Source organism: Platalea leucorodia (assembly GCF_965183815.1).
Source record: "Platalea leucorodia genome assembly, chromosome: 9".
In the NCBI taxonomy this organism is placed as follows: Eukaryota; Metazoa; Chordata; class Aves; order Pelecaniformes; family Threskiornithidae; genus Platalea; species Platalea leucorodia.
In genome coordinates, this window is record NC_138831.1 from 1877276 (window position 1) to 1901832 (window position 24557).

Sequence of the window (24557 nt, forward strand, 5' to 3'; positions counted from 1 at the left end):
GCAGCGCCCGCCGGGGGCCCGGGTGCCCCTGCCCGGGGGCCAGGGTGCCTCTCCCCGGGGCAGGCGTGCCCCCGGCTCGCCCCCAGACCCTCGTAATCCACCTCACGGCAGCTGCCGCTGCGCCCAGGCTGAGGCGCGCCCGCCACCAGGCTCTGCTCCCGGAGGGCCAAAGGACTGCCGAGAGCTGAAGTAGGGGTGTCAGGGTAAAACGAATCCTCAGAGAGCCCCCACATACACCCCACCAGCAACAGAGCTAGGTATTTAAAAAAAACAACCCGAAGGCGTATGACGGGAACACTGCTTACTGCAGGATCTTTTCTTAGGCTGTTTCTGGACCCTCTGCAGAGCGGAGGCCGAACCGTGCGACCTTGGCGCGGCAGCCGGCGGCGGTTCCTCGGCCGGGAAGCAGCAGGCAGGTATGGGGACGTCGCAGGAGAGCAAAACCGAAACGAGCCGTGGTTTATTAGAAACGTGCCGTTTTCCGAGAGGTGACTTTGACTTCGTAAGCAGCTGTAACAGCTTCTTTCGCAGCTACTGTAAAAAGCCCACAGTATGGTGATAATTAAATTTGGGGCAACATAAGGTGAGCTGCATCTAACACGTAAATGACTGAGCTCCCGATCCCAAGGAAGCATTGGTTCAACCAAAAGCCCTAAAAATTTTCACGGAGTTATAGCCTACCTATTGTAATTTGAAACAGTGTCAATAAAAAATTGCTAACATTTTTTCCAACGGAAGCTATTTACTTATCCTCCATTAAAGAAAAACATCTTTAATGGTCTTGATAAAGAAACAGCCCTGAACAGCAGGCTGCTGTGAGTGGGGCTCAACTTAGGCTGTTCTTTTCTTACGTGTCGTGTTGAAAGACTTCAATTTTAAATTATCATCTTCTGAACCAAAAATCTGTTTCGAATCAAGATTGAAAGTTATATTTTTATAAAATTTTTCAAATAAGTCATATTTTAACTTAATCTAGTTAGTGCCCAAGATGTTAATATGATCCTGAATCAACTATTAGATTTCAATTTCCTGATAGCTTTAAGGAGTCCAGTTCTAGGCTTCCAATACTTACCTATTTTCTTTTCAGAGCACTCAGTATTCACACTTTTTTTTGGCCAGAAGTTAAGCTTCCCTGAACTTAGCTGTGTACTACAAAATATGTGAAGGACTCTTTGAAATAAGTTACTTTCCAGACCTCCGAGCTGGCATGTTCTTCCTACAGCTAGGTCATTAATAGATACCTTTCATGATTTCAGTTGAGTACAGTCTAGCAAACATTTGCTCTAGAAGTGATGGCCAATAATCAGCATTTCACCATTAACAGAAGTGGTTGCTCTGTATAATCATACATAACTAGTCTTCACAACACACTTTTGATTCATTCTCCCCTATTCAGATCATGGATGTTAGCTGCACCTTTACCGCATTTGACTGCACTTTCTCATGTTTTGGTTCTTGGCATTATTTTTACATTGTTTAAAAGAAATTTGAGAAGTCCCAAAGCTTATGCATGCCCAGTTTACTCTCCTGTTACACTAACTGAGGCAGCCTTAGCTGCTTCTGATGACCCAGTTGGGGCCCTTTATCTTTAGCATGTCTTTACTGAACAGCTGCTACCTCTTTTCAAGGACTCCTAATCATCCAGGTATTCTCTCTCTCACTTACGGACTTTTTCTTATCCTGGTCTCAAGAATGTGTGTGTGTACATACTTTTTTTTTTTAAAGTCAGAATGACAACTGAGGTAAAGCTACTGAAACTAGTACTTTTTTGCACTGTCCTTTAGCCATCGAGCCTCAGATGAATGAGGGTTAGTACAAGCTCTTTACCATATCTGAAGCACACTGAGTGAAAACCAAAACAAAAAACAGCGGTGGGAAATTTCCAGCTCGCCAGGCTGGCAACTACTTTCTGCAGCTGATACAATTCCTCTGCTGCAACACTATCAAGGGCTGAAGCATCCCTAGTCACAATATGCATGCTCAGTGTAAAATGACTGCAGGGAGACAGGACAAGATCAGAAACCTGCAGCGAGGAAAGGCTGTTCCTGTTTTAGTGACTACATTTTGCCTAGGTTGTAGTTATAGGTTAAGGTCCTTTTGAACCACCATTACTAAAAGCATGACAAGTCACTGACTAAGACAGCAAACAACCCAGTAAAACTTTTCTTTTTGCCTTTCTTTTGAACAAGATTCTAATTCCATTTACACATCTAGTTATTCAGGGATTTAAACTAATACCAACCTGACTTGAGCTTTGCTTGCAGCCTGCTTCCCGCTACCATGTTTCTCAAGGGCCTCGCAGATGCGTACAGGGAACAGACTGAAGGCTGGATAAACTTTGCTTGGAAGCCAGTCCCTGCCCTTTGCTTTCCTGAGGATCCTGCAGCTCTATCATGTTACAACCATGATGCACGATCAAACTACACCACCACGCCATCACATCAGGTATTTCTGGTCACCTGAGGGGTACAGCTTCATAAAGTCAGAGTAAGCAGCAGTCTCTAGGAGCTGCTGAACAGCTTTGCTTACAAAGGAGAGGGGAAAAAACAAACAAACAACTCACACCCATCATCTAAGTTACATTACTTCCAAAGAAAAAAATAAAAATCAAACCCTTTATTTCCTTTTACAAAAATACATATTTGCAGTCATGTGATAGTTACCATAGTTGTTACCAGTTTACATGGTTCCAAGAAACTACACAGTGCCCCAGGTTTTAAGATAATTTAGTATAAGAACGGCCACTTATTAATTTCTGGATTAGAAATGCTATTCATCGGGGTGTGCAAGAAGAATTTGCAAGTTAGAAATTAATGCTGAAGTGGTGTAGTTTAAGTAACATAATAGAGACATACAAACAATAACAGTATTAAAATACATATTTTCATAAAAATATTGTTGTGACACTGTATATCTAAATAAGACATTTTTAGAAAGATGGTATGAAATATTTATCATACAAAAGCATATTCTTGTAGCAGGATTATGTCATAGGTCTTTAAAAATTCTATCCAAGCACTTAAAAGCAGATTTTTTTTTTTAACTGTGATCCACTTGCCATATAGAAGTGTATGCTGTGTGTACACTATAGCATTGAAGTTTATTCTACTTGAAACTGGTCAAAGTACAACACTGCATATGGAGCAGCCACGTTCTTATATACCACTGAAACTTGTTCAAGAAGATAAACATCACATTCTTGTTGCTTAATATGCAAGAAGAAATTACTCTTTATGCATGTCTGCTATATGCATACACTGAGAATAATTTCATGCTACAATCTTTTCTTGCCACAGTTTGACCTTCCCATAGGGTTTTTTTCCGCTGAAGCCAACATCTTCTCCCTCCAGCCCCATTACCTCCTCAAACGCCCTACTGATATAAGTAAAAAAAATAAAAGTAAAAATATAAAAAATTTATAACAGGAGCTGACTGCTATGATCTCCAACTGAAGCAGATTGTGTATCAGCTAGCTCTACTGAAATCACTGATTTTAAAATCTGTATTAGAACACTGTTGTGTTTATGTCCCGTGATGAATACTTCTTACTGACATTTACACTAGTAATCCAGTTTAAATCCTGAATGTCAGCAGTTTAAAACCACCAATTAGTATACAATTACTTTATATTTAAGGCATGTGAGTTAGAGCACCTTAATTAACTGACATTGAATGGAAGAGACTTCTCTTCAGGAAATTTTCGTCAGCTGCCTTCTCTTCTTTAAAGATCCTCAATTAATATAGTTTTGAAAAGATGGTAAGAAGGAGAAAGGAAGAAGTTAAGAACCAATCTGATTATTTCAGCTGTCCCTGAAACAGTTTTGAAAGCAATGATTTACCAGTAAAATACCTCAACTATGATGTATTCTGACCAAGTCACACAATATGCCAGTCGGGCTTATCACTAGATGAAAACGACAAGAAAAAAAGAAGAGCAATCAGATACTACATCAACAGGACTGTCCAGGATCAATATCGCTTACCCCTGAGTTAACAGGATTGGGTGTAGCAGCACCAATTAGAAAACATTCTGCAATGCCAGCACTGCACTGTGGTCCTATACTGTGGTACAGTTTCACATGCCCACAGATTTTTCTTTTAAGAGCACTTATTTTAAACATTATTAGACACAGGAACTCCTTTAGTTGCATTGGTATTTAAGTGGAAAAAACAGTGAAAATAGTACAGGGGGCTATACTATTAGTACAGTCCATTTGTAGTGTTAACATACTATTTAGAGCTGTGTTCCGAAGTTGGTAAGCCGCTGCCTTCTGTGAAACTACATTTGCCTTTTGTTTTCTGCACAAAAAAGGCCCAGTAGAAATCACGTCGTGCCAGTTTTGAGCAAGATGTCCTGCAAGTCATCTGGAAGTGCTAGTATAATATCATTGATGTGCGTCTGCAGCTTTTTCAGTGTGTCAGTCTTCACAGGAAGCTGTTCTCTGTCAGCCTGCAACTGCAAAGGTACAATAAAACATGATTTCTACTAAAAATGCAGGTTTACCTTAAGACAAACCAAAGTGACATATTAGTGAATCTGGAAAAGGAATTCCTCGTTTGCTGACTTGAGTAGGAATTTGGACAACAGCAGGTTTCCTCAACAACCAGACAACAGCATGAGCTATCCCTCATTTGGGCTTCCAGTAATCACAAGGAAGTTTGTTCTTCTGCTTCCTTTCTGCCTTGCTCCCACTCAGACCAGTCACAAAGTTACAACTAGTTTTAAAAAAACCCCAAGATCAGTGCAATGCTTCCGACATAGCTGGACGATGGGGGGAAGCCAGCTAACTCTGCACTCATGGCTGAAAATGAACTGGTTTTGTTTTAAAAACCTGAATGACTGATACCTCGAGCTACCTAGGTCTTAAATAATATTTTCATTTACGTACCTGTAAACATAACTATGTGACACTTTTATCTAGTTAAGTCAGGCAAATTTAAGCCATGTTCAATTCAGTTACTTACCAGTTTATTCTTTAACTTTAAGACAAGATCCACTGTTTCTACTTCAGTATGCTTCTGACTCCAGAAAACCAAGTTCTAAAAGATTAAAAATTAAGCACTGAAATATTTAAGGCAACATATATGATTTTCAAAAGTAGTATTAATTTACACCTACTGTTCAGAATGGGTCTTCTCTTTTTCCTTATTTTCATGCCATTTACTAAACTCATTTTACTCATGTCCTGTCTCTACTGTGAACTGCAAAATCTGCTTTATTTGCATGTTTGCCCAGGACTTAGCAAAACAGGAGACTAGGACACAATACAAATAAAAATAAAATCATGCCAAACAGGCTTAGTTTCAAAAATAGCATCTACAATGCAAAATGGCAGTGAATGTTTACCAAATCAGATCTGCCAGCACAATGAAATATTAAAATAGTGCCAGGCAGCATTTCTTTTTTTTTCTAGGGCATTAAAGGAGATCACATAGTCGATTCCTAATAAAATATATTCATTAAGTGAATTTTCTTATGGAAGTTCTGTTTCCCTGCCCCTTTACTATTCACCTATTACAGACATTTCCTCACGTACAGAAAGATGTTAACGCCTGGATCAAAAGAAAAATCTAATAAGGAGCAGAGTCAGTAATAATTTTGTGACGCATTCCCTTTTCTTTACAGTAAGTTAATGTCAAATACAGTTGGATAGATTCTAGGTGATATAATTGCCCTGCAAATTCTTTGGGCTGCTCTATTTGAACAATCTATTTGGGTTGCTACAATTTACTGTTTGGGAATTGACAAGGCGAGGGATAAAAATCAATGGCATTTTTAAAATAGCCAGTGCAATTTTTTTGTTTTGTTTTAAAGCTGTGGTATTGACTGACTTTTTTGTTCTTCCTAGTCCCTCTTGAGCTGTACAGTCTCTTCTCTTGCGATACCTTTTCTTTATCAGTTTTCCGACTCAAATTACACTGATAGCCACTTCAGCTTCTTAAGTAAAGAATGGATCTTACAGCCTAAGATCATTTATGTGGCATTTTGTTATACATCAATAAACAGATTTCACTTCTTGGCTTCCAGTTACTATGGATCAGTTGTAGGCTTATTTACTATCCACATCTAATTAGTCGTCCATTTTCTGTGGTACTCACTGAGTTTATACCTTCAAAGCTACAAACTATATCACAACTAAAAATGTGTTGCAACGCCAAGGAGAGAAGCTGAATGAAATAACATCAAATAAGAGGAAAAACTTTGGTGTTTTTGGAAGAGGGGGTATATTAAATTTCAAAATACACAAGAACACAAAAAGGACTAAAGATACATTTTACAAACGATGGCAGTCGTTATTAAAAAAGTGAACTATATTGCATAGTCTTCTCTTTTGCTATGCTAATTCTAGCTTGTACTTGGTTAACAAATTCATGTTTTGCTAGATCAGACTTCACAAAATTGTCAACATTTTTACGTTCAACAAATGAAAACAGCAGGAGTAAAACTAACTTGAGGGAGAATATATTTTTATTACAAGATGATAAACATAATCATAAGCACACATTTTACTAACCTCATTACAGAGTGCTTCTAAATGAAGGGCCTCCAACTTCTGTGTCATTTCTTTCTGCCGGCTCCTAAACCAACCATCGAAGTTGGGCGATTTCAAAAAATGCCTGGTAAAACACCGAAGCAAAATACATTTTATATTTTCATTACAATTTTGGTAACACTCTGTCTTCTATGTCATCAAATGTAAAGCAATTATGTTGGAGGCTGAAGAAGGTATTAGGACCCTTTCTCTGTTTACTTTCAAAAAAATGTAACATTCTGAAGTGGTGCACGACAGGTGCTTCTGTTAATCAAGACAAGGATGCAGAAAACAATGTAAAGACAAGGGGTCTGAAAGACAACCAAGATTAGGAATTTTGTCAGGAAAAAAGCAAGGCTCAGTTTGAAATAGCCTCGTTTTTATCTTTGTGTTTGACTGGAAGGATGAATCAAGCTAGAACCAGAAATAAAAGCACAAATAATACTGGTATACAGAGACCTGTAGCATTAGTAGCATCTTATGAAAACCATTTACAGGTTACAGAGACACAGATTTAAGCGAGTGAAGTGTCCTAAGCACTATCAGTTCCTATTAAAGCATGCATTCTAAAAATAAGTCTTACTCAAATCAATACTGATAATAAGTTTGCTCAGGAAAAGAGCATTTATATTACTGATTTGTCTTCATTTATCTAAATTAATTTTTTATGCTGATGACAGAAATGACCTGTAAAGTCCTATCCAGTCTCCTTTTAAACCTGATGTGAGCTGTGGTCCTGCTTTTTCCAGTGTCTTCATGAAGTCATCTTGGCTAAACTGCCTCAGCTGTGGTGGACTCTATGGGAAGGAAAAAAAAAAAACCATTAGCATACCATAGCTGTTTTCTCTAATCACCCATTGCCAGCTCATTCAAATTATACTTCCTTACCTTCCACGGTGATATGCATTTCTGCAAAGGCATTAGGCTTGCCACATACCGTTCCTAGGGAAAGGAAAAAGAAAGGTTGTTTGCATAACCAGTATTAAAGATACACACTCCACGTGCGTGTTTACTTATCGCTTGTGACCACAGCATTTTCTCTTCTAAGTATTGGTACAGGGTGGGGTCATGCATATTTACCACGAGAGCGTAAGAAGGAGCTTATCTAATACCATTTGTATTTGCAACTACAGAACTTTACATCAGCATGATTCAAGAAGGGCAGGAAGCAAATGTATACATGGAATATATATATCTATCCTGAGCTCCAGCCGCTAGTAAATAATCTCTTTTCTTTGGTGACAGTCCACAGGTACCTTCATATCATGGGTGATTCTAAACAGTAATCCCGGTTTGTATCAAGTATTTGGAAGTGATTTCCAGAGTGCCTCATGCAAACATCAAGTACAGAACTAACCCACAAAACGCTGTATCGGCTGTGGGCAGCTCCGCAGGAGCCGTGCTTGGCAAAGGCAGGGCCAGGGCCCCAGCGGGCCATCCACCTGACCTATCCGCAGCGGAGGCATTGCTCAGCCAGGCCGCTGCTGAAGCCCCAGGTCTGGCAACAGGAGGCGGCTCCGCCTTGCCAGCTCACACAAGCACATCAACACAAGCCGCTGTGCATTTTGAAAGTGTTTGTGCACGAATGGCCGTACGTTTTGATCTGTGAACATAATCAGCTTTGATAACATTATGAAAAGTCTAGTTCTATCTTTTGAAAAAACAAAGGACCCCCCATATACTTGTCTGGTGGCAGAGAATGTAAAGGGTGATCTCGCCCTATAAATTTAAGATTTAGGACAGAAGACTTATTAAGTTTCTCGCTTGAAGTGAAAGTTTGAGTAAGATGGGGGGAATGCCAGGGAAAGGCTTTAGAGTCACCCTACATGTCCATCCTGTCTCAAAAGAACAAAAGAGAAAGACAAATTTTAAGGAAAAACTCCTCTAATCATTAACACCCAAGGACAAACAAGTGTCTAGGCATGTCCCAGTTCCCGCAGACAGAAATTGGACCTGACCATGCGTGCTCTAAAACGATGAAAAGTTCAGGTCATCCACAGCAAGTGTTCAGAGAGCTCAGAATGGGGCAGCTGCTGTGTAAGCATCCAGCGCCTGAGGTAGCACTTCCCAATTCTAACCAATTGCCTGGAGAAACGACTTAACTTCACACAGAACTTTTTGGGTTGGTGAAGTCGATCGTTACTCCGACTTCATACCTCCAGATGCTAGGTAAGAGCATGTTAGAACATATTTATCCTTATCTTAATGCACAAATTAGAAAACAGATGACAAATTTCCATGTCAGTGCAAGTCAAAGCCTACAAATCTGCACGGATTCAGCAACCTCATCACAATATTCATTTGGCAGCATGAAGGTACGTCAGGAGGCTGCAAACACTACAGCAGGATTTCAATTTACAGGACGAGTAATTTTTTACTATTACATTAGATACAAATTCCTACTTTAAAATTTGTTTCAGCAGATTAAGATCTCTGTCAAAAAAAACCCAAAAAACCCCCCCGTGAACATTAAGCACTCCAAACTCTGCTGACTCGTTAGAAATGAGACAAAATTTGCCCCCTAACTTTGGCTTAGCGTTTTGAGCAGGTGAAGTACCGTGTTTAGAGAGCAAAACGCCAGATATCTGCCATTTCCAGAATAGCACGATGCTGCACAATAAAATACTCTGATCCACTGAAAAACTATGCTCCGTGTGATGCCCTGATATAAAGTAGATGCATCTCAGTATTCAGTGATAGTCTCTCCTTTGTAAAATTGTAACATCATCTTCAGAGTTTCCTCAGAATCTGTTTTACCTCACCTAAAACCAGAAGAAAGTATCACCTGATAAAGCTAACTTTTGCGAGAATCATTCTTTTACAGGAACAGCATATAGAAACTGCTGGGAGGAAAACAGAAAGTCCTCTAAAAACCATTCCCATGAGACTCTGAGGAAAAACAAACCAGCTTATCACTAATAGACAAAGATAAAACAACAAAATCAGAAGGAAAATTCCTGAACAGACATTATGGTTGAAGGAAAACACAACACTCTGAACCCTTTCAATCTTGTTTTAGGATTTCCCCCCCAGATGTAAAGCTGCGTCCGGTTTATGGCCAAGCAGAATAGGACTGAGAAATAGCAGATAATCATGAAAATGTCTTATACTCTAAAACCCAAGGCTTGGGGAAAGAGCAGTACTGCGTGTGATTACTGCAGTCACCAGTGATCTAGAAGCTGTATTTACTGCCTCTGAGGAAGACAAAGCACAAGGATAATGATCAAAGCCTCCTCTAGAATCAAGGGACGTAAGTGTGTTGAATTTGTCCAGAAGTTTATGCCTATACTTGTAAAGCAAGGTTTGATATTTAGCTATATATTCAACTGGCCTTGTTCTGAGCAGCGTGGTTGTACCAGATGCCCCAGCTAACCCACATTCATCTTTGACTTCATGATCTAGCGGAGAGCTCTGTGTATGTGATTTTTCCCCAAGGGTATTTAAGTGTTTAAAATAGCCATCCATTCCAAATTTCATTTGCCCATTTTTTTCTGAATATATGGCTAAATATCACATATTCATTCAGAAAATACCACATATTAATTCAGAAATTTCATATTTATCACATAAATTCACATATTAATAAAAAGATTACCTCGTAGTATCCCCTCAGCTATCATAGCAAATTACTACAAGAGTATACACTTTTAGATCTCTTCTCATTACAAAGTACCTTCCAACTCTACCTTTCCAATACTGACATTTCTCAAGGTCAGGATAAACACCCTTACACTTAAATAAAATAAATGAATAAATAAATACATTTCAACAGTGGACAGGGGTTCAAAGTGTTGAGGAAGGGTTCAAAAAATCTCCTTCTTACTCCATATTAAAATACACACCCCGTTTTGCTTTGCATTAATGGTACACAGTACATCACAAGCAAACAGCTGAAAAAGCAGTAACTGGATAGTTATTGGACTTATTCAGTCAGGCTAACGCCAAAAAAGCTATTCCATATTACATATGTAAAAAACCTATTAGGCTAAGAACTCACTAATGGAATAATGAAACTTTCCGTCAATTCCAAAAAATACCGCCGAAGAATCACACTCTGTGCTTCTGTGGGACGTTTCTGTTGTACACCCTTAAAAAAAGAAGTAAAATATCACAATAAGTCTGTTACTCCAAAATATGTAAGTAGTTGTGGGTTTTCTTTAAGAATATTTATTCCAGTGTTTCTGTATTCATTTGCCATAAGCTTACACATAGCACCTCCTACCCTGAACCACGGAAGGAAAGCAATAGCATCAAGTTCTTTTGCACAGGTATTCATCCCTTCAATTGCTTTTCAATTTTTTATTTTCATGTAAAGAAATTCAAGGAAAGAAAAATTTCTATAGACAAACTTGTTCAAATCAGTTAAAGTTTGGAAGCTCTGATTCTTATACACCTCCCGTGTGAGATTTATAGACCAATGGGATGGGAGAGGGCGGAAAACCCAGAGCAGAGGAAGGGATCAGTCACTTCAATTCTCTGAATTATTAAGGTAACTTCTCGAGTTCTACCTTTCATGTTGTTACAGAAACTGCTACCAAGGCAGCAGCCCTTCTTCTACAGTGAAGGTGTATACCTATCCATTCAGTTATGAACCGGGGCAAAGGAATCAGAATCCGGTTTCATTCCAGTTACGTAGACAGAGCTCAGCCTTAAATGAAAGCACCGTGCAGCAGTACGTAAAACAATCTCCATTAAGAAGAGACTTGCGGTATTACCTTTTGTAACTGTTTAACGATTTCTTCATCTTTGTTCAAGTATGGCTTGTAAGAGGTGTAAACACCTGAAGAAAAAAAGCAGCATATAGCCAAAGGAAAAATGGGGTATGCTTTTTAAAATTAAAAATACTGATAATTTAACTCTGAAGCAACTTATTACCAGGTTTGGAGTCCAAAGTTTTTAGGTTCTTCAGTTTTTTCACTTTCACCTGCTTTGGAACTTCTCCTGCCAAAACATGTAAAGCCACATTACTTCAAATCTCCACCCCTGTTACTAGATACTCCAGTTAATGTGCTACACGTTGCACTGAGTTTTAGAAATGGATACTTTCACTTAGAAGACTATCTAATATTGTAAGAAGCATTAGAAACACCAGCAAGCATCCAAGTATATATCCAGAAACATCCAGTAAAGATATGAATAACAGCATACAGGCTTTTCACTTTATATAAGGGCTCCCTGTCAGAAAGGAAAAAAAAAAAAAAAATTAAAAAAACCCAACCCAAACCAAAAAACCAAAAGGATGACCTTCTGAATCAAAGCAGCTAAGGAAAAATACTGACTGTATAGCACTGAATGATTGTTTCACTACTTTCAAATTTCATTCCATGTTCCTTTGTTCCCCTTAGGGTAAATGCTTTCGGAACAAATCTTTAGTAACTTGGCCAAAATAAAAACTGTATATAAGAAATTAAAACAGTAGCCATGGATTAAGTGTTGTAAGAAAATGAATTTAAGTCTCCTTTTCCACAGGCCAAACTAAGTTTGTTTTGTTTTGTTTTTCAAATATATCCTTCTCCAGCCAGAAGACCCTAAACCCTGTTAGCGGTCTTGCAGCCTCAGCAGAACCTTCCTCTTAGATCTAGTTGGATGCTCGGCTTCAGAAAAGATAATAGTATAAACTGCTATTGAAACTGCAGAGTGGGGAGAAAATAAAAATAAAACAACAACAACAATCACAAGCCCTTTCTTTGTCCCTAAAGAAATAAAATTTAAATTTTTAAGGGCAGGTCAGACAGATACATCTCCACACCTTCCTGACTAAGCATTTCACATAGCTGCACCAAAACTTTAGAATTTCATACTTGAAACTGTATATCAAATTTGAAGGCAACCTGTGTATATGGCTTTGCAGAGGTTTAATGGTTTAATTAAGATTCTATTTTCCAAACCTTAACTACACAGCCGCTAGCTAACTCCTCCCCACACAACCCCAAACCCCCCCAGGTATTCTGAAGCATGGAGAGGCATGATACTTTAAAATAAAGCAAAACCTTGCCTAATTATATTGAATACAGTACGTCATCCTTAATTAATTTGGTGCATTCAGAAACTGAATGCAAATTATTCTACAAAAATGGATTTCCTGGTGTATTATCCTAACTGGATATTTATGCGTTCCCACTTTCGGAACAGAACAGTGAACCTGTCACAGCGAACAGCTGCATTCAGGAGTTTCATCTAGCAATTAGAGTACTGCAGTGTTGTATTACAGGCTAGAGAGTGACATGTTATCCAAAGACTACGTTAAAATTCTACTCAATCATGTAAGGAAACCATCCAACTTGAACAATTAATAATTACTGGAATATTGCCAGATTAGAAATATATTATCAAAATACTGTCAACAAACAATTTTTTATATTATTCTAACATTCAAACTTAGCTTTCACGTGGGTTTTACTTTCTGTGCATTTGCTGTGCAGTGCAGATTTATTACATTCTACTCATCCTAAAATTAACATCAGCAATAAATGATCTTTCTCATTTTAATACCTTATTGGTAGAAGTACAAAAAACGGATTGTGCAAAAGGTAAAACATTATTACTAATGAGTATTAGCACCTTTTGCATTTAATGTACTAGATTTGGCAAGACAAGACATAGGGTACTCAAGAGCCTAATTTCACTTGACAGATTTACATCCATGAGGATTTGGTTAGTATTAAACTAAATCAATTGAGCTAAATTACGTATGTTTATAAATAAATGAGCACACAGTTAGATCTTGCCGCACAGGATTGTAGAAGATATTTGTACATTACCTGGAAGTTTAATATCTCCAATTCGGATAATGTGAGGCCAGTGCTGAAGTGTTTTAGCAAAAAAAGGATTCGTCACCCCTAGAATGACAGATGGTCTAGAAAAATAATGACAGTAAGAGCTTCTGTCTTAATGAATACAAAAGGTCAACTTCAATTTTTAACTTGAAATTATTTTTCTTTTGTATTGAACAGTTACATTTTAAGTTGCACGTAAGAGCACAGTCTGTTTAGCAAAGTTTTTAAGTTTTAGAAAATAGCAAGACAGATGTATCAAAGTCCAAACGGTAGTGGAGACTAAAAGTGACACCTTCTGCTTAGACTCTTGGCTAAATTCTGCCCATTTGCAATGATGAGAACAGGATATTATCTGATTTATTATCCGATATATTTTTTTAAATAAGCAGCAATCTGACCCATATTTGAAAGACAAATTGCTACTTTTCAAGGTTTGATTATAACAAACTCTCAGTACTTGAATGTGCATGTCAACGTGACTGCTGTTTGTATGAGACTTCTCAGTAGAGCTACTACTACTGCTCAGATGACAGGATTAAGAAAGAGAGACACGTAATATCCTACTTCCTTTCCAACACTTCAGCATTCTTTGTTAAAAAGCAGTGATCAAGTGACGAAGTACAAGCACTTTAATAGCATTGTGCCCAAGCTCACAACCTGTCAGATTTTTCTGTCCACTCTGTGCTTAGAATCTGGCTTCAAGGCAGGATAGGGGCACCCAGAGCACAAGAGGCAGTAAGAGCACAGGGCTGCAAAGTTTGGGATTTGTAGCACTAATATGATGAAAATATCAACCTATTTTTCAGTATAGTGGCTGTCATCCACTTTACAGGCAAACATTAGCTAAGGAGAGAGTATAACTGCAAGCCTCATTGGAACTGCCATATTAAAAATACGTTATCATTTCTTCAGATTGGTTTTAAAAATCCCAAATTTTATCACTTTCTGTACACCATCCTTAAGTTTCCTGTCTCTCAAGGCAAGGTGGGGAGAAAAAAAAGTAATCTTTCTTTAACTTTTTAGTCAGTTCTTCCAGCTATATCATGATGGCAACTGGGCATCAATTTCTATGTTAACCTACAAACATTTGTGACTTACATTCCTCCCTCCACTTGCTAATTATAACTATACTGATATATATAAAAACTCATTAGGCATTCAGACACACAGATAGGACAAAAATCTGATCACACAGCTCTGTAGCTTAGTACAATGTCTGGGCTACGGAAACAGCAATTTTCATCTCTCCATTCCATCTTAGAATGAGCAGCACCGAATTGTACCAGTTTCTCAAAAGTCTCTTCTCGCTTGTCACTGACTCAACCTTCACCAGAAAAACCACTTCTTCCAAGTCCTACTGCTGTTCAAGTATGTTCACCTGAAAACATTTTATTCCAGATATTATATATTTTCCCTACTCATTTGAATTCAGTTTCATTATTTTTGGCTGTTTCCATAATCCTGTTAAACTCATTTGCATGATTGATTTAAATTCATTGGGATTTGCAAATGTTGTTCATGATTTAGGGTCTCTCTTCCAAAACAATGATAAAGACCACTGTCCATAAAAAGGTCTCAACAGATTCCTTTGTTGTACTCTGAAAAAAATCAACTTGCGATGTTTTATCTTACATTCTTTTCACGGTCAGGCCATAAGAATCAACATAGGAAACAAACAGTCTCAAAAGAACCCAAACAACAGGCACTCTCCTTCTCCCCAGGGAGGGGTCAAGTCTAGCCTAACTTAACACAAGTATTAAATCTACTCATGCCTACTTCGTGGGAACCGAAAAGCAAGTTTCACACACAATTGTTTTGGACCAATGTACACAAATAGACATTCTTTTACTAACTGGAGGGTTAAAGACGGAGGGTTAAAGTCAAGTAAGGCTTTCATTTACACACACACGCAAAAATAATTCTCCAGGTCAAGGCAAACTGGTAGCAAATCATGAGGAATCTTGTTTCACTGCTACTGGTGATACAATAGCAAGACTCGGTAAGCTACTTGGTCACTTTCAGGAGACTTAATCTACCATATTTATCAGAAACAATTCTGATTTTAAACCACTGATTTCTGAAAAGGGACGATAAATCAAAACATCGAGATGAAAAATACCCCTTGTTCCCCTCTCGCTAAAGGTAATAAAATACGCAGAATCTGCATCATCTGGATTCTTCCCCTTCTCAGAGCCACTGCTTTAACAGTTCCAATCTTTCCAACTTTTTTTGTTTTCCGTAAGAAAGCCAGAGCAATTCTAACTCTGTTTCAAATACTAATGTACATACTGAACAACCTTTCTATTTTGCTACAGAGGAGCAGATGCAATTTTTAAACACGGGTTACTAAAGTTTAACCAAATTCTTCATGGAATTATTTTTAGAAATTAAATTACATACTGCATAACCATTCCCATGGAATACAATCTGAAACATAATGCCTATTTTTGTATGTTTTTCCACTGCTGAATCTCTGGCAATACTTTCGTTGAGAGGAAAAAATACAGTAAAAAAACCAACCAACAAAACAAAAAACCCAACACAACAACCACTGCCTGTTCAGACACTAGAAAAAAATTGTTTATAAAAAGATCAGTGAACATAACACATGCACTTCATTCCCAAACCGAGCTGCATTTAATTAACGTATAATAAGAAATATTGGAAGTACATGCTCTCAAATTAAGAGTAGGATTAAAAAAAAAAAATAATAAAGGGGAAAAGTGTGTCCTTAAAGCAGTTTCAAACAAAATTGTTTTTGTAGACTCACGCTCCTAAAGAAAACCCACAACTTAATTTCCGAATTATTTACAACATTTTCCTAACAAATTTAGTGAAGAGATATTTACTTTTTAAATTATTGTGTCAACTAGGACACTGACTGGATTAACTTTACAAAACAGCTGTACGGACGTTGAATTTTAGAAGTCACGTTGTTTAGTAATTGCTTAAAAATAAAAACAATTACAGAACAATTTCCCAAGGAGCTACCACAGAGCTGGTGTTGCGTAGACAAACCCTTACAGGAAAGCAATGCTTTTCTTGCTTTCCTATTTGCAGTTTTACTTATTCTGTACACAAGTATCCTATGAAGCTCAAATGTAATTTAATTATGACATTGTTTCATAACTTCTTTATCCTATCTAGCTGGAGTGAAAACTTAAAACAGCTAATTGCTGCACTCCATAAGATAAATCTTATAAATAAGGAGGTCTAAATGTATTCTCTAATGACAGAAATTCATAATAGTTAAGCAGTATCTTAAAACAAATTTATGGTTACGAGTGGCTTTGACCAACACCTTCACAACAAAGTTTGATTTACTTACGGGGCTTGTGTGCGAGTTGTATATTCTTTGAATTCACTGTCATGTATGGTAAAGTATGGCCTGAAATCACTGCAGTACTTCAACGGCGAAATACAACTGCAAGGTAGAAAGAGGATAAGCTTGTTGTATGTATACAGTGCAAAATTTCATGAAAGAACCAAGCAAATCTAAAATTTGTAATGCTTTGTTATATTCAGATCAAATGAAGTTGCACTTAGCTGCAGTCCACACTGACTCACTTGGTCTTTAGTTAGGAAGCTCCACTACATTTACCTAACAAGTGCCAACACGGTTTCTGAAGATTCTGATGGTGATGGTGCCATCACGACAAGCGGTTCTCCTAGCAGTACTAGTTCCCAAAGCATCTGAATGTGAAAGAACACGGGACAGAAACACCTAAAAACAGATTGAGGTATTTTAATACACTTAACATAACCTGAAGAAATACGTATTTGATTAAGAACTGGATAAAAAGGAAGTTTGCAGTAGTATTTAATAGTAATTTGGAAAATATACTCCCATAAAATGGAACATTTAATGAACTTGCTTATTTATTGCAGTTTCAGCCTGCATGTTGTCTGAATTTTTTTTTTGCCAGCTTTACAGAAAAAGAATATTAAAAACAATACTGATAAACGTTAGCTTGCAAGCTATGAGATATGTGTTATGGGAACGTCATAAAGCTTTGACTTGTGGGAATTCACAACTAGGAATAAATCAGTCCAGACTCCTACCTGAAAAGATCTACTTCATGAACAGTCGGTAAAGCCATGGAGATCTGAGCATCTGCCTAAAAGACATCGCAATGCTTGTGTTTTAGTCATCAGAATACCTAGGTATTAAATGAAATAGTTTCCCTTAAATGCTTACAGCAGAAGATGGTATAGACCCTAATGATTTACCACTACTGTACTACTGCAGTATGTACTACTTTATCTCCACAAGTAACGTTTTGTGTGCTAACAGCAATATTTCCCCCCAACACACACACCACTTACAGCCATGTGACTTTCAGTCCAGAAAAGACATAAAACACTGAAGCTGTTTTAAACAACAGTCACGCAGCACATGAAGGCACAGACAGATTTGTTTTATATCCATCTTCTATGGCCAAAGATTTTTAATTTGGTTTTCATCCTCAAAAAAACCTAGTTTAATATAGTTTTACCCATTAAAAGGATGTTCAAGGTCAGTAATTTTGTCAGCCAACTATCCTCTTCCAGGAGCTGGACGCCCTTCTCCTAACATACTTGGGATAACTGGATTAGAATACCTTTTCTATGAAGAATGCAGCTCTAGACTCCTCCACTCAAAGCTTCAAAGACTGTGGATTTCATTATTATCATGTACTTCAGTATATGAAGATTTGCTACCAATCTTTTATGAACAAGTTTAAAGAGTGAAGGCAGGTATTTAGCTTTGTCTGGGGGTTATATACAGCAGAAGTATCTAATCTCTACCTGGTGCATATTCTGTACTATCGGCGTTGTTCCAGGCTTGTCACGATATGTTGGAATCCGCAACTTGGAAAGAAAAAGAAAGATTTTTTTTTTTTCCTTGTATTGAATTAAGCAGAGAATTAAAATGCTGACTCGCAGACAAAATGTAACATTTAAAGAGGATATACTACAGTATGATGCTTAATTTACTCTACAGAACATCCACATAACAATGAATACATAGCTGAAGACTACTGATCATTGCTACAGGAATCAATATGCAATACTATGTAGTACTACATTGCAAATTTAATATTAGAATTTGAAAATTATACTTCAGTTAAAAAACACTATTGATAACATTAGTCACAACTATTACAACAATTTCAATAAAAATATGTTTAAATGTTGGAGGGAACGATCTGGAATAAGGTCATGGGGTTTTAAGGTGGTACTGAATTGCTTTTAGAAAAAATCCTCTCCTAAAACATCAGACATCCTGGTGGGTACGAGGCAGAATCCAAATAGACTGAACAACATAAATATATTTTTCTGACCTCACAGTCTGCATCATTCTTGAGTACTACAAATTTAATCATATTGGAAGCTGGTGTGCACAAATGGATGTAATTTATGCACAACAATTAATCCTGGCTGCCCAAGCAGTGTAGAAAACCAGGGACAACATGACTGAAGATGGCAATGATGGCTTTACCCAGTTTAGGAACGCAATTCCAACTCTTACGGATAAGAATTACTGATGAGATAAATGCAGGCAATACCCAAACACAACATATCTGACACTCATCGTTATCCTCCAGCATCCAGAACACTGCTTTATTAAATTTGTGCTTTCGGAACAGCTTCAGAAACTTCTTCCTCTCCCTGGTGATGTACATGCATCTAGCCATAAACTTGAGAGAGTATCTGCTAGGAAGGTACTTTGGACTGCAACCTCTGGATTCATCAAATCCATTTAATTGCATTTCATATGAAGATGCTATGGCTCCCCGAGGCCCAGTTCTCAGCCACCATTTAACCTCTACAGTTCCTCCCCATGCACTAGATACAACTTCCATTGAAAATTATCAACAGACCAAGAAATTAATTTCTGGTGCGGGGGCCAAAAGAGATTTTTACTTGTCAAACTTCAGACACAAGACTGATTTTCATCAATATATTTAATTTGCTTGACTGGAACTTAATTCTCAGAATTTCGAAGTGTTACTTAACGTTTGATTTGATAAATACAATTAGCATTAAAGTCTCCTAGAATGCATATTCCAGAAGGATAATATAGACACTGCAATTAGTAGTCGTACTGAAACATTGCTTTTAGTATCTACAAAAATTACATGTTAACCTATGCACCATAAAAGATCCTCCTCCCAATCAAGGAAACTAATCAAGATCTCCGAGACCTTCACTCTGAGTGGAGTATACATCTATTCCTGTTCTGAAGCATGAGGCACTGAAAACACGGCAGAATACAGTGAGTACCTATACAGTAAATAGAGGGGGAAACACGCTCCAAGAAAAATAAGTGCAGGAGTATTTACCTTCATTATAATACCCATAATAGGCAAATGCAGTATTTTCCCTGGAATTGGTGGTGGCCAACGATCAACATCGCTACAAACTTAAAGAAAAAAAAAAAGTATAATTTATAATTAGTTTATATATGCTATAACCCATGATATCGTAGTCACCTTTGTGCACACTGCAATTCTAAATTAGCGCTGATAGCCCACAACGGTTCTACTTATCTCGATCACGCTGAACTCTAAAGACGTTTTACAGCTTTCTTGACATTCTTAACGTATTATTTCGTTAGAACTATAAAGTTTTTCGTTTCAAGAAAACAGTATCCTTTTGTCTTCCATTTTCTGTAGCAACTAGACTCGCAATTAGTTGAAGAAATGTTATATGAGAAACCATGAAAGTACATATTAGGAAACTTTGAAAAGAACACACACATTTATGTACATTAGCTACTGTAGAACAGATAAACACGGGAAAAAGCTAGCTAAGGAAAGGAAAGCTAGCTAGTTAAGGAAAAAGCTAGCTTTCTCACTTGGCTAGAAAGTTTTTCAGCATTACTAATTCTAGCACTTTCTGCAGAGCTTATTTTGTTCATAATACAACCTGTCAAAAAAAACTATTTCTCTAGAGGTGATTAAAAAAATATAATTCCTTCATCAAGAATGGTTTCCACAAATTGCTGCTCAGTGAAAGCACAAAGACACCAATGTTGTGTAGGACAGACACAGTACAAAGAACACAGCACTTCTAGGCAAAGAGCAAATAACTTTCCCACTTGGCCCCCTCCGGCTCTTAAAGTTCTACAGTAAGGATGAGGCCCCCGTTACCAGTGCTGCTCTGTTGCTTTTTCCCTTTGGTCAAAAAAAAAACCACACCCCCCACACCCTCCCACAAGATGACATTTGTACAGCTGCTTAACGGAAGTTGTCAGAATGCCCAAAAGGATTCAATCTGCGAAGAGTGCAAACTAAGGAGTGCCATCAGCTACTGGTGCTGAACAGCTGGTCCTCAAACATACAGCAAAACCCTAGATGTTTTTTAGGGGGGAGCTTCAGTTCTCCCATGGAGGATCCAAAATTAGATTAGCTCTGTTCAATGATCTAGAAATCAAGCCAGTTCGCTAAAGCTTCATCCCTCTGCCCTGCAAGGAGACAGAAATGCAAACTAGAATGTGAGAGCGTTGTTTGTGATTTCTCCAAAAGAAGTATGTGATACTGTAGGAGCTCTTCCAGAACAACATAATAGTTCCACTACCTGCTTCCAGGAAAGCTTCACTTTTTTCAAAATACTCCGGTGCTATTTGCTTGAGCATGGTGCGAAAGAGATGGACATAAGGTAGTTTGCTGATGAGGACCAGTGACTGGAATAAAAAGCAACAAAACGAAAATATAATTTTAAGTTAACCCTTTCCCTCAGTTCTGTTGCAGCTCTACTGGTTATCCTCAGAGAATGTCAAGTGTGATTTTTCTCACACACGCAAGCCAACCACGCGTTTGACTACAGGCAACTACAAACAAACAACTCCCAAAAGTTCCCAACTTTTTGAACACAAAAAAATGCTGTTCTGACAGTGCAGCTAGAACATAGCATAGCTGATGTAAAATTAGACCAATTGACTATAAATCAACAATGAATTTAATTAAGAGAGCAAGATACTCCTTCCTGCTCCTTGAGGTCACTGAAAAAGAATTAATTTCCAAATTAAGATTTTCCTAAAAGAATCAAAATTACCTTCTGGAAATAGCCTCTTTTTAATGATTTGTCTCGAACTTGTCTGAAATGTACATAGCCGTAGTAATATGCTGGATCTTTCTGCAAAAAAAAGGAAAGAATTCAATACAACAACCTGACACTGTCCTTCTTTCTGAAGCATTTGACATGCATTTTAAAAGCTTATTTCCCTGCAAGCTCCAAGGTTGATTAGATACAACAAACTAGAAGGATTACTCTGTTTATGGGCATTATTTTTTTTAATAAGTACTTCAAAGAGAAAACACCAGTGTGTGGAAACAGCTGTGCTTTCTAGCTTTACTATTTTTATATCTACATTCTCCTGACACACCATGAAAGCAAAACCAGAATTAATTTCCTGAGGAATAAATGAACACTCATAATTTTGCAAAGTAGCACTAAAAGGATTTTAGCAGTTAAAAACCTTAGAGCCCTGACTTGAAAAGATAAAAACTACCCTTTCAATGTGTTAGTTTTATAAACGATTCTTGGAGCACTAAGGAAGCATGCTGCCACATTTCAAAGATAAAACATCAGCTTCATCCTTCGTACAAACAGGAATTCAAGCATTTGCCACATAAACAGATCTAAATGGAGTCTGACAATCAGACTCCCACTAGCATAGTTAAAGGCCTAAATATTCCATAAGGACATGCTGAGAACAACTTTTTGGCCACTACCTATTTTAGATAACTGCTCCATCTTCAGAAAACGAAGGGTGGAACCAGAGAGAGACATCTTAACTTCTTTTTTTTTTTTTTTTTTAAGTTATAAAGCACTTCAGACTTCCAATAAGGTAATGGGTTTTACAATTTGATCTACAGGTTTCTAGTCAGTAACAAAATAGGTCTGCTCCTCTGTTTAATTCCTTGCAGTCCAAAACCCATAGTAAGAACACTTAAGGACTAGTTAACGGAACTAATTATTAGTTAATTATTATGATAATGACATGCTGAGCTTTGTCTTTCAGGACATCCAGTTCAGAGATTTTTGGTTTTCAAGCATTAAATTTAAGTGTGAAGACCCATAAATTAACATTACCCAGAAGAAATTAACTTCATGTTTTCTTATTTCCAACCTTTAAGTAAACTGGTAGATCTCTATCCAATTGGTCCAGAAAACAACACAATGAGACTTTCCTTCCAGGAGACCGTCGAAATCTAAAACAAAACTGTGTGTCCCCAAGACAACCTACATAGGGGGAAGAGATAAAAAACAGACAGACAACATTCTGAGTTTGAGCCTTGTTTAACACGAGGACTTGTCTGCAGCCAAAGAGGTGAAATAGCCTTGGTTCATTTATCTTGCGCTGCTCTTGTGCCCTGCTATTGCAACCATTTATATATTTATGTTTTTATAAGCGATCAATTTGGCATCTTTGGCAACAATAAATAGCCTACCTTCAACAAGAAAAAAAAAGTCACTCTGCCTCACAGTGAGTTTATGAGCCCGTCACATGCTTAAACAGCTCTACTAATGGCTGTCCTCCTACTGTTATGACACATTTTATTGCTCTGCCTGTATAGTTCTGATTATCTTAACCACATGTCATTTCTCCGTTGAATGACTGCACTTAACCTTTTTCTGACACCAAAGAGCTCGTACATAAGTCACACCGTAAGAGTGTATTATGCCGATAACTCCATGTGCAGGCCTAGGACCAGTAATTTTGAAAGTCGCAAAACTAACTGCAGAAAACTGAGTGAAACTGAAAGTAAACTTCCCAGTAATATTCCCAAGGAGCAAAGTTTCCCTTCATTTTTATCAAAATTAATTTCTGAAAGAAAAATGCAACTAAGTATATTGACTGTTTGCAGTCTGAATATAAATTTGGGCTCAGTTTGTATCAGATATCAAAGAAACTTTCTCCAGATGGAACCGGAGAACTGAAGTATCAGAACTTGTATCACTGATACTCTCCATGGCTGTGTTCTCGCCATTACAAACGTTGTCTGCTGTTAAAAAAGAAGCAGCTCAAAAAAAAAAACTTTAGTTCAAGTAAAAGCTATATAAGCTGAACAGAATGTGCTGCTCATGAGAACAGTGATAAGGGGGACTGCTAAAATCTTAAGAACACGCACGCACATTACTAATCCTAGCAAACCTGTAAAAAAAAGTCGCTTTGGAATGCAGTGTTATTAACGTGAACACGATCAATTGAAAGACAACCTCCTGAGCATTGCCAACCTGTGGCGAGCAGACTATCTTCACCATAACGGTGTAAACGTTCATGTAAATGACTATAAAAACCAATCTACTATTACACTTATAGCTACTGTTACAGCAGTAAGTTTCCAGCTGGCAAAGGACACTTGCCTCTCTGTATCACATCTAACCCCTTCATTAGTGCTTTGCTCCTACAGCTTTTGGATGTAATTTGCAAAGACCTCCAGGAAAAAAATCATGAAGTCACTCCTAACTATCTGAGCTCTTCACAGCTGTCCTGCCTTGCATCAGCCAGTGCTACCCGACTTAACAGAAAGGCAGAGCTCCGTTCTCCAGATAACTGTTCTTCAGACTTAAAAGCTCAATTTCCTCTTCTTCTCTTTCAGCCACACACATACTGCTGCAGCAACCACAGACAGCCCAAACCCTCCGCCAAATTCACCGGCCGTGCAACTGGCAGCGTGGATTAATACCGACGTGTTCAGAGCATTCAGGTCGGTCTTGGAACCCCTTGGAGCTGCAGCAGGAGACCCACAATGCACCAGGACAAAACCAAAAGTAGCAAAACGTTGTACGATGGGATAACCCTCCAGTTCAAACAGGTAACTAAAGCAAGTGCTTAGCAATATGGATCCAGTCGTAACAAGAAAAAACATAGCACATGCCAATAACAAAGCACTAAATATTTGCTCCAAGTTTTCATAGCTAGGTCCCTTCATCCAAAGCAAAAAAAAAAGGCTATTATAAAAAGCTATACACAAAAGACCTAAATTACCCTTAATAATTAATATGTTGAAATATCATTCAGAATATGATGGCTTCTTATGTAACAAGCTATTCTGGTATGTAGAATTTGAAAAGATTGGTAAATGTCTATTCTTTCTTCAACTATCCATGCAGAAAAGGCAAAAGCATTATTTTAAAGATAACTGTACTAGGAAACTTAGCTTAAAAACACAAAAAGTGTCATGATTTAGTAGTACCTGATTAAATCTGTTTTCCCCCCTAAATTCATAGCCACTACAAGTCCTGGAATGATATC

At 37.7% G+C, this 24557-nt stretch overlaps 1 protein-coding gene and 1 long non-coding RNA gene across 4 annotated transcripts in view; one reads left to right on the forward strand and one right to left on the reverse strand.

Moving 5' to 3' along the window:
• The window catches only part of LOC309595236, a 27900-nt gene continuing 3343 nt past the window's right edge, over positions 1 to 24557 (forward strand). Inside the window, exons 1-4 of one of the 2 annotated variants that reach the window (XR_014229201.1) lie at positions 1 to 203; positions 324 to 416; positions 2265 to 2445; positions 23902 to 24117. This is a non-coding gene — a long non-coding RNA (uncharacterized lncRNA). Of the gene's footprint in view, positions 204 to 323; positions 417 to 2264; positions 2446 to 4312; positions 4402 to 23901; positions 24118 to 24557 lie in introns of those variants that run through there. The other variant, XR_014229202.1, reaches the window with a different exon arrangement.
• The window catches only part of DENND6A (DENN domain containing 6A), a 27122-nt gene continuing 5166 nt past the window's right edge, over positions 2602 to 24557 (reverse strand). Inside the window, exons 4-21 of one of the 2 annotated variants that reach the window (XR_014229200.1) lie at positions 22428 to 22540; positions 21350 to 21430; positions 20873 to 20978; positions 19636 to 19715; positions 18098 to 18160; positions 17372 to 17427; positions 16911 to 17033; positions 16638 to 16733; positions 13295 to 13389; positions 11409 to 11474; positions 11249 to 11313; positions 10531 to 10620; positions 7422 to 7475; positions 7221 to 7330; positions 6516 to 6618; positions 4966 to 5040; positions 4232 to 4456; positions 2602 to 3904 (exon numbers count right to left, since the gene is read on the reverse strand). Coding sequence is in view for 1 of the 2 variants with exons in the window: in XM_082321928.1 (XP_082178054.1) it covers positions 4325 to 4456; positions 4966 to 5040; positions 6516 to 6618; positions 7221 to 7330; positions 7422 to 7475; positions 10531 to 10620; positions 11249 to 11313; positions 11409 to 11474; positions 13295 to 13389; positions 16638 to 16733; positions 16911 to 17033; positions 17372 to 17427; positions 18098 to 18160; positions 19636 to 19715; positions 20873 to 20978; positions 21350 to 21430; positions 22428 to 22540 (1508 nt within the window). In the remaining variant the exon portion in view is untranslated. Of the gene's footprint in view, positions 4457 to 4965; positions 5041 to 6515; positions 6619 to 7220; positions 7331 to 7421; positions 7476 to 10530; positions 10621 to 11248; positions 11314 to 11408; positions 11475 to 13294; positions 13390 to 16637; positions 16734 to 16910; positions 17034 to 17371; positions 17428 to 18097; positions 18161 to 19635; positions 19716 to 20872; positions 20979 to 21349; positions 21431 to 22427; positions 22541 to 24557 lie in introns of both variants that reach the window. The other variant, XM_082321928.1, reaches the window with a different exon arrangement.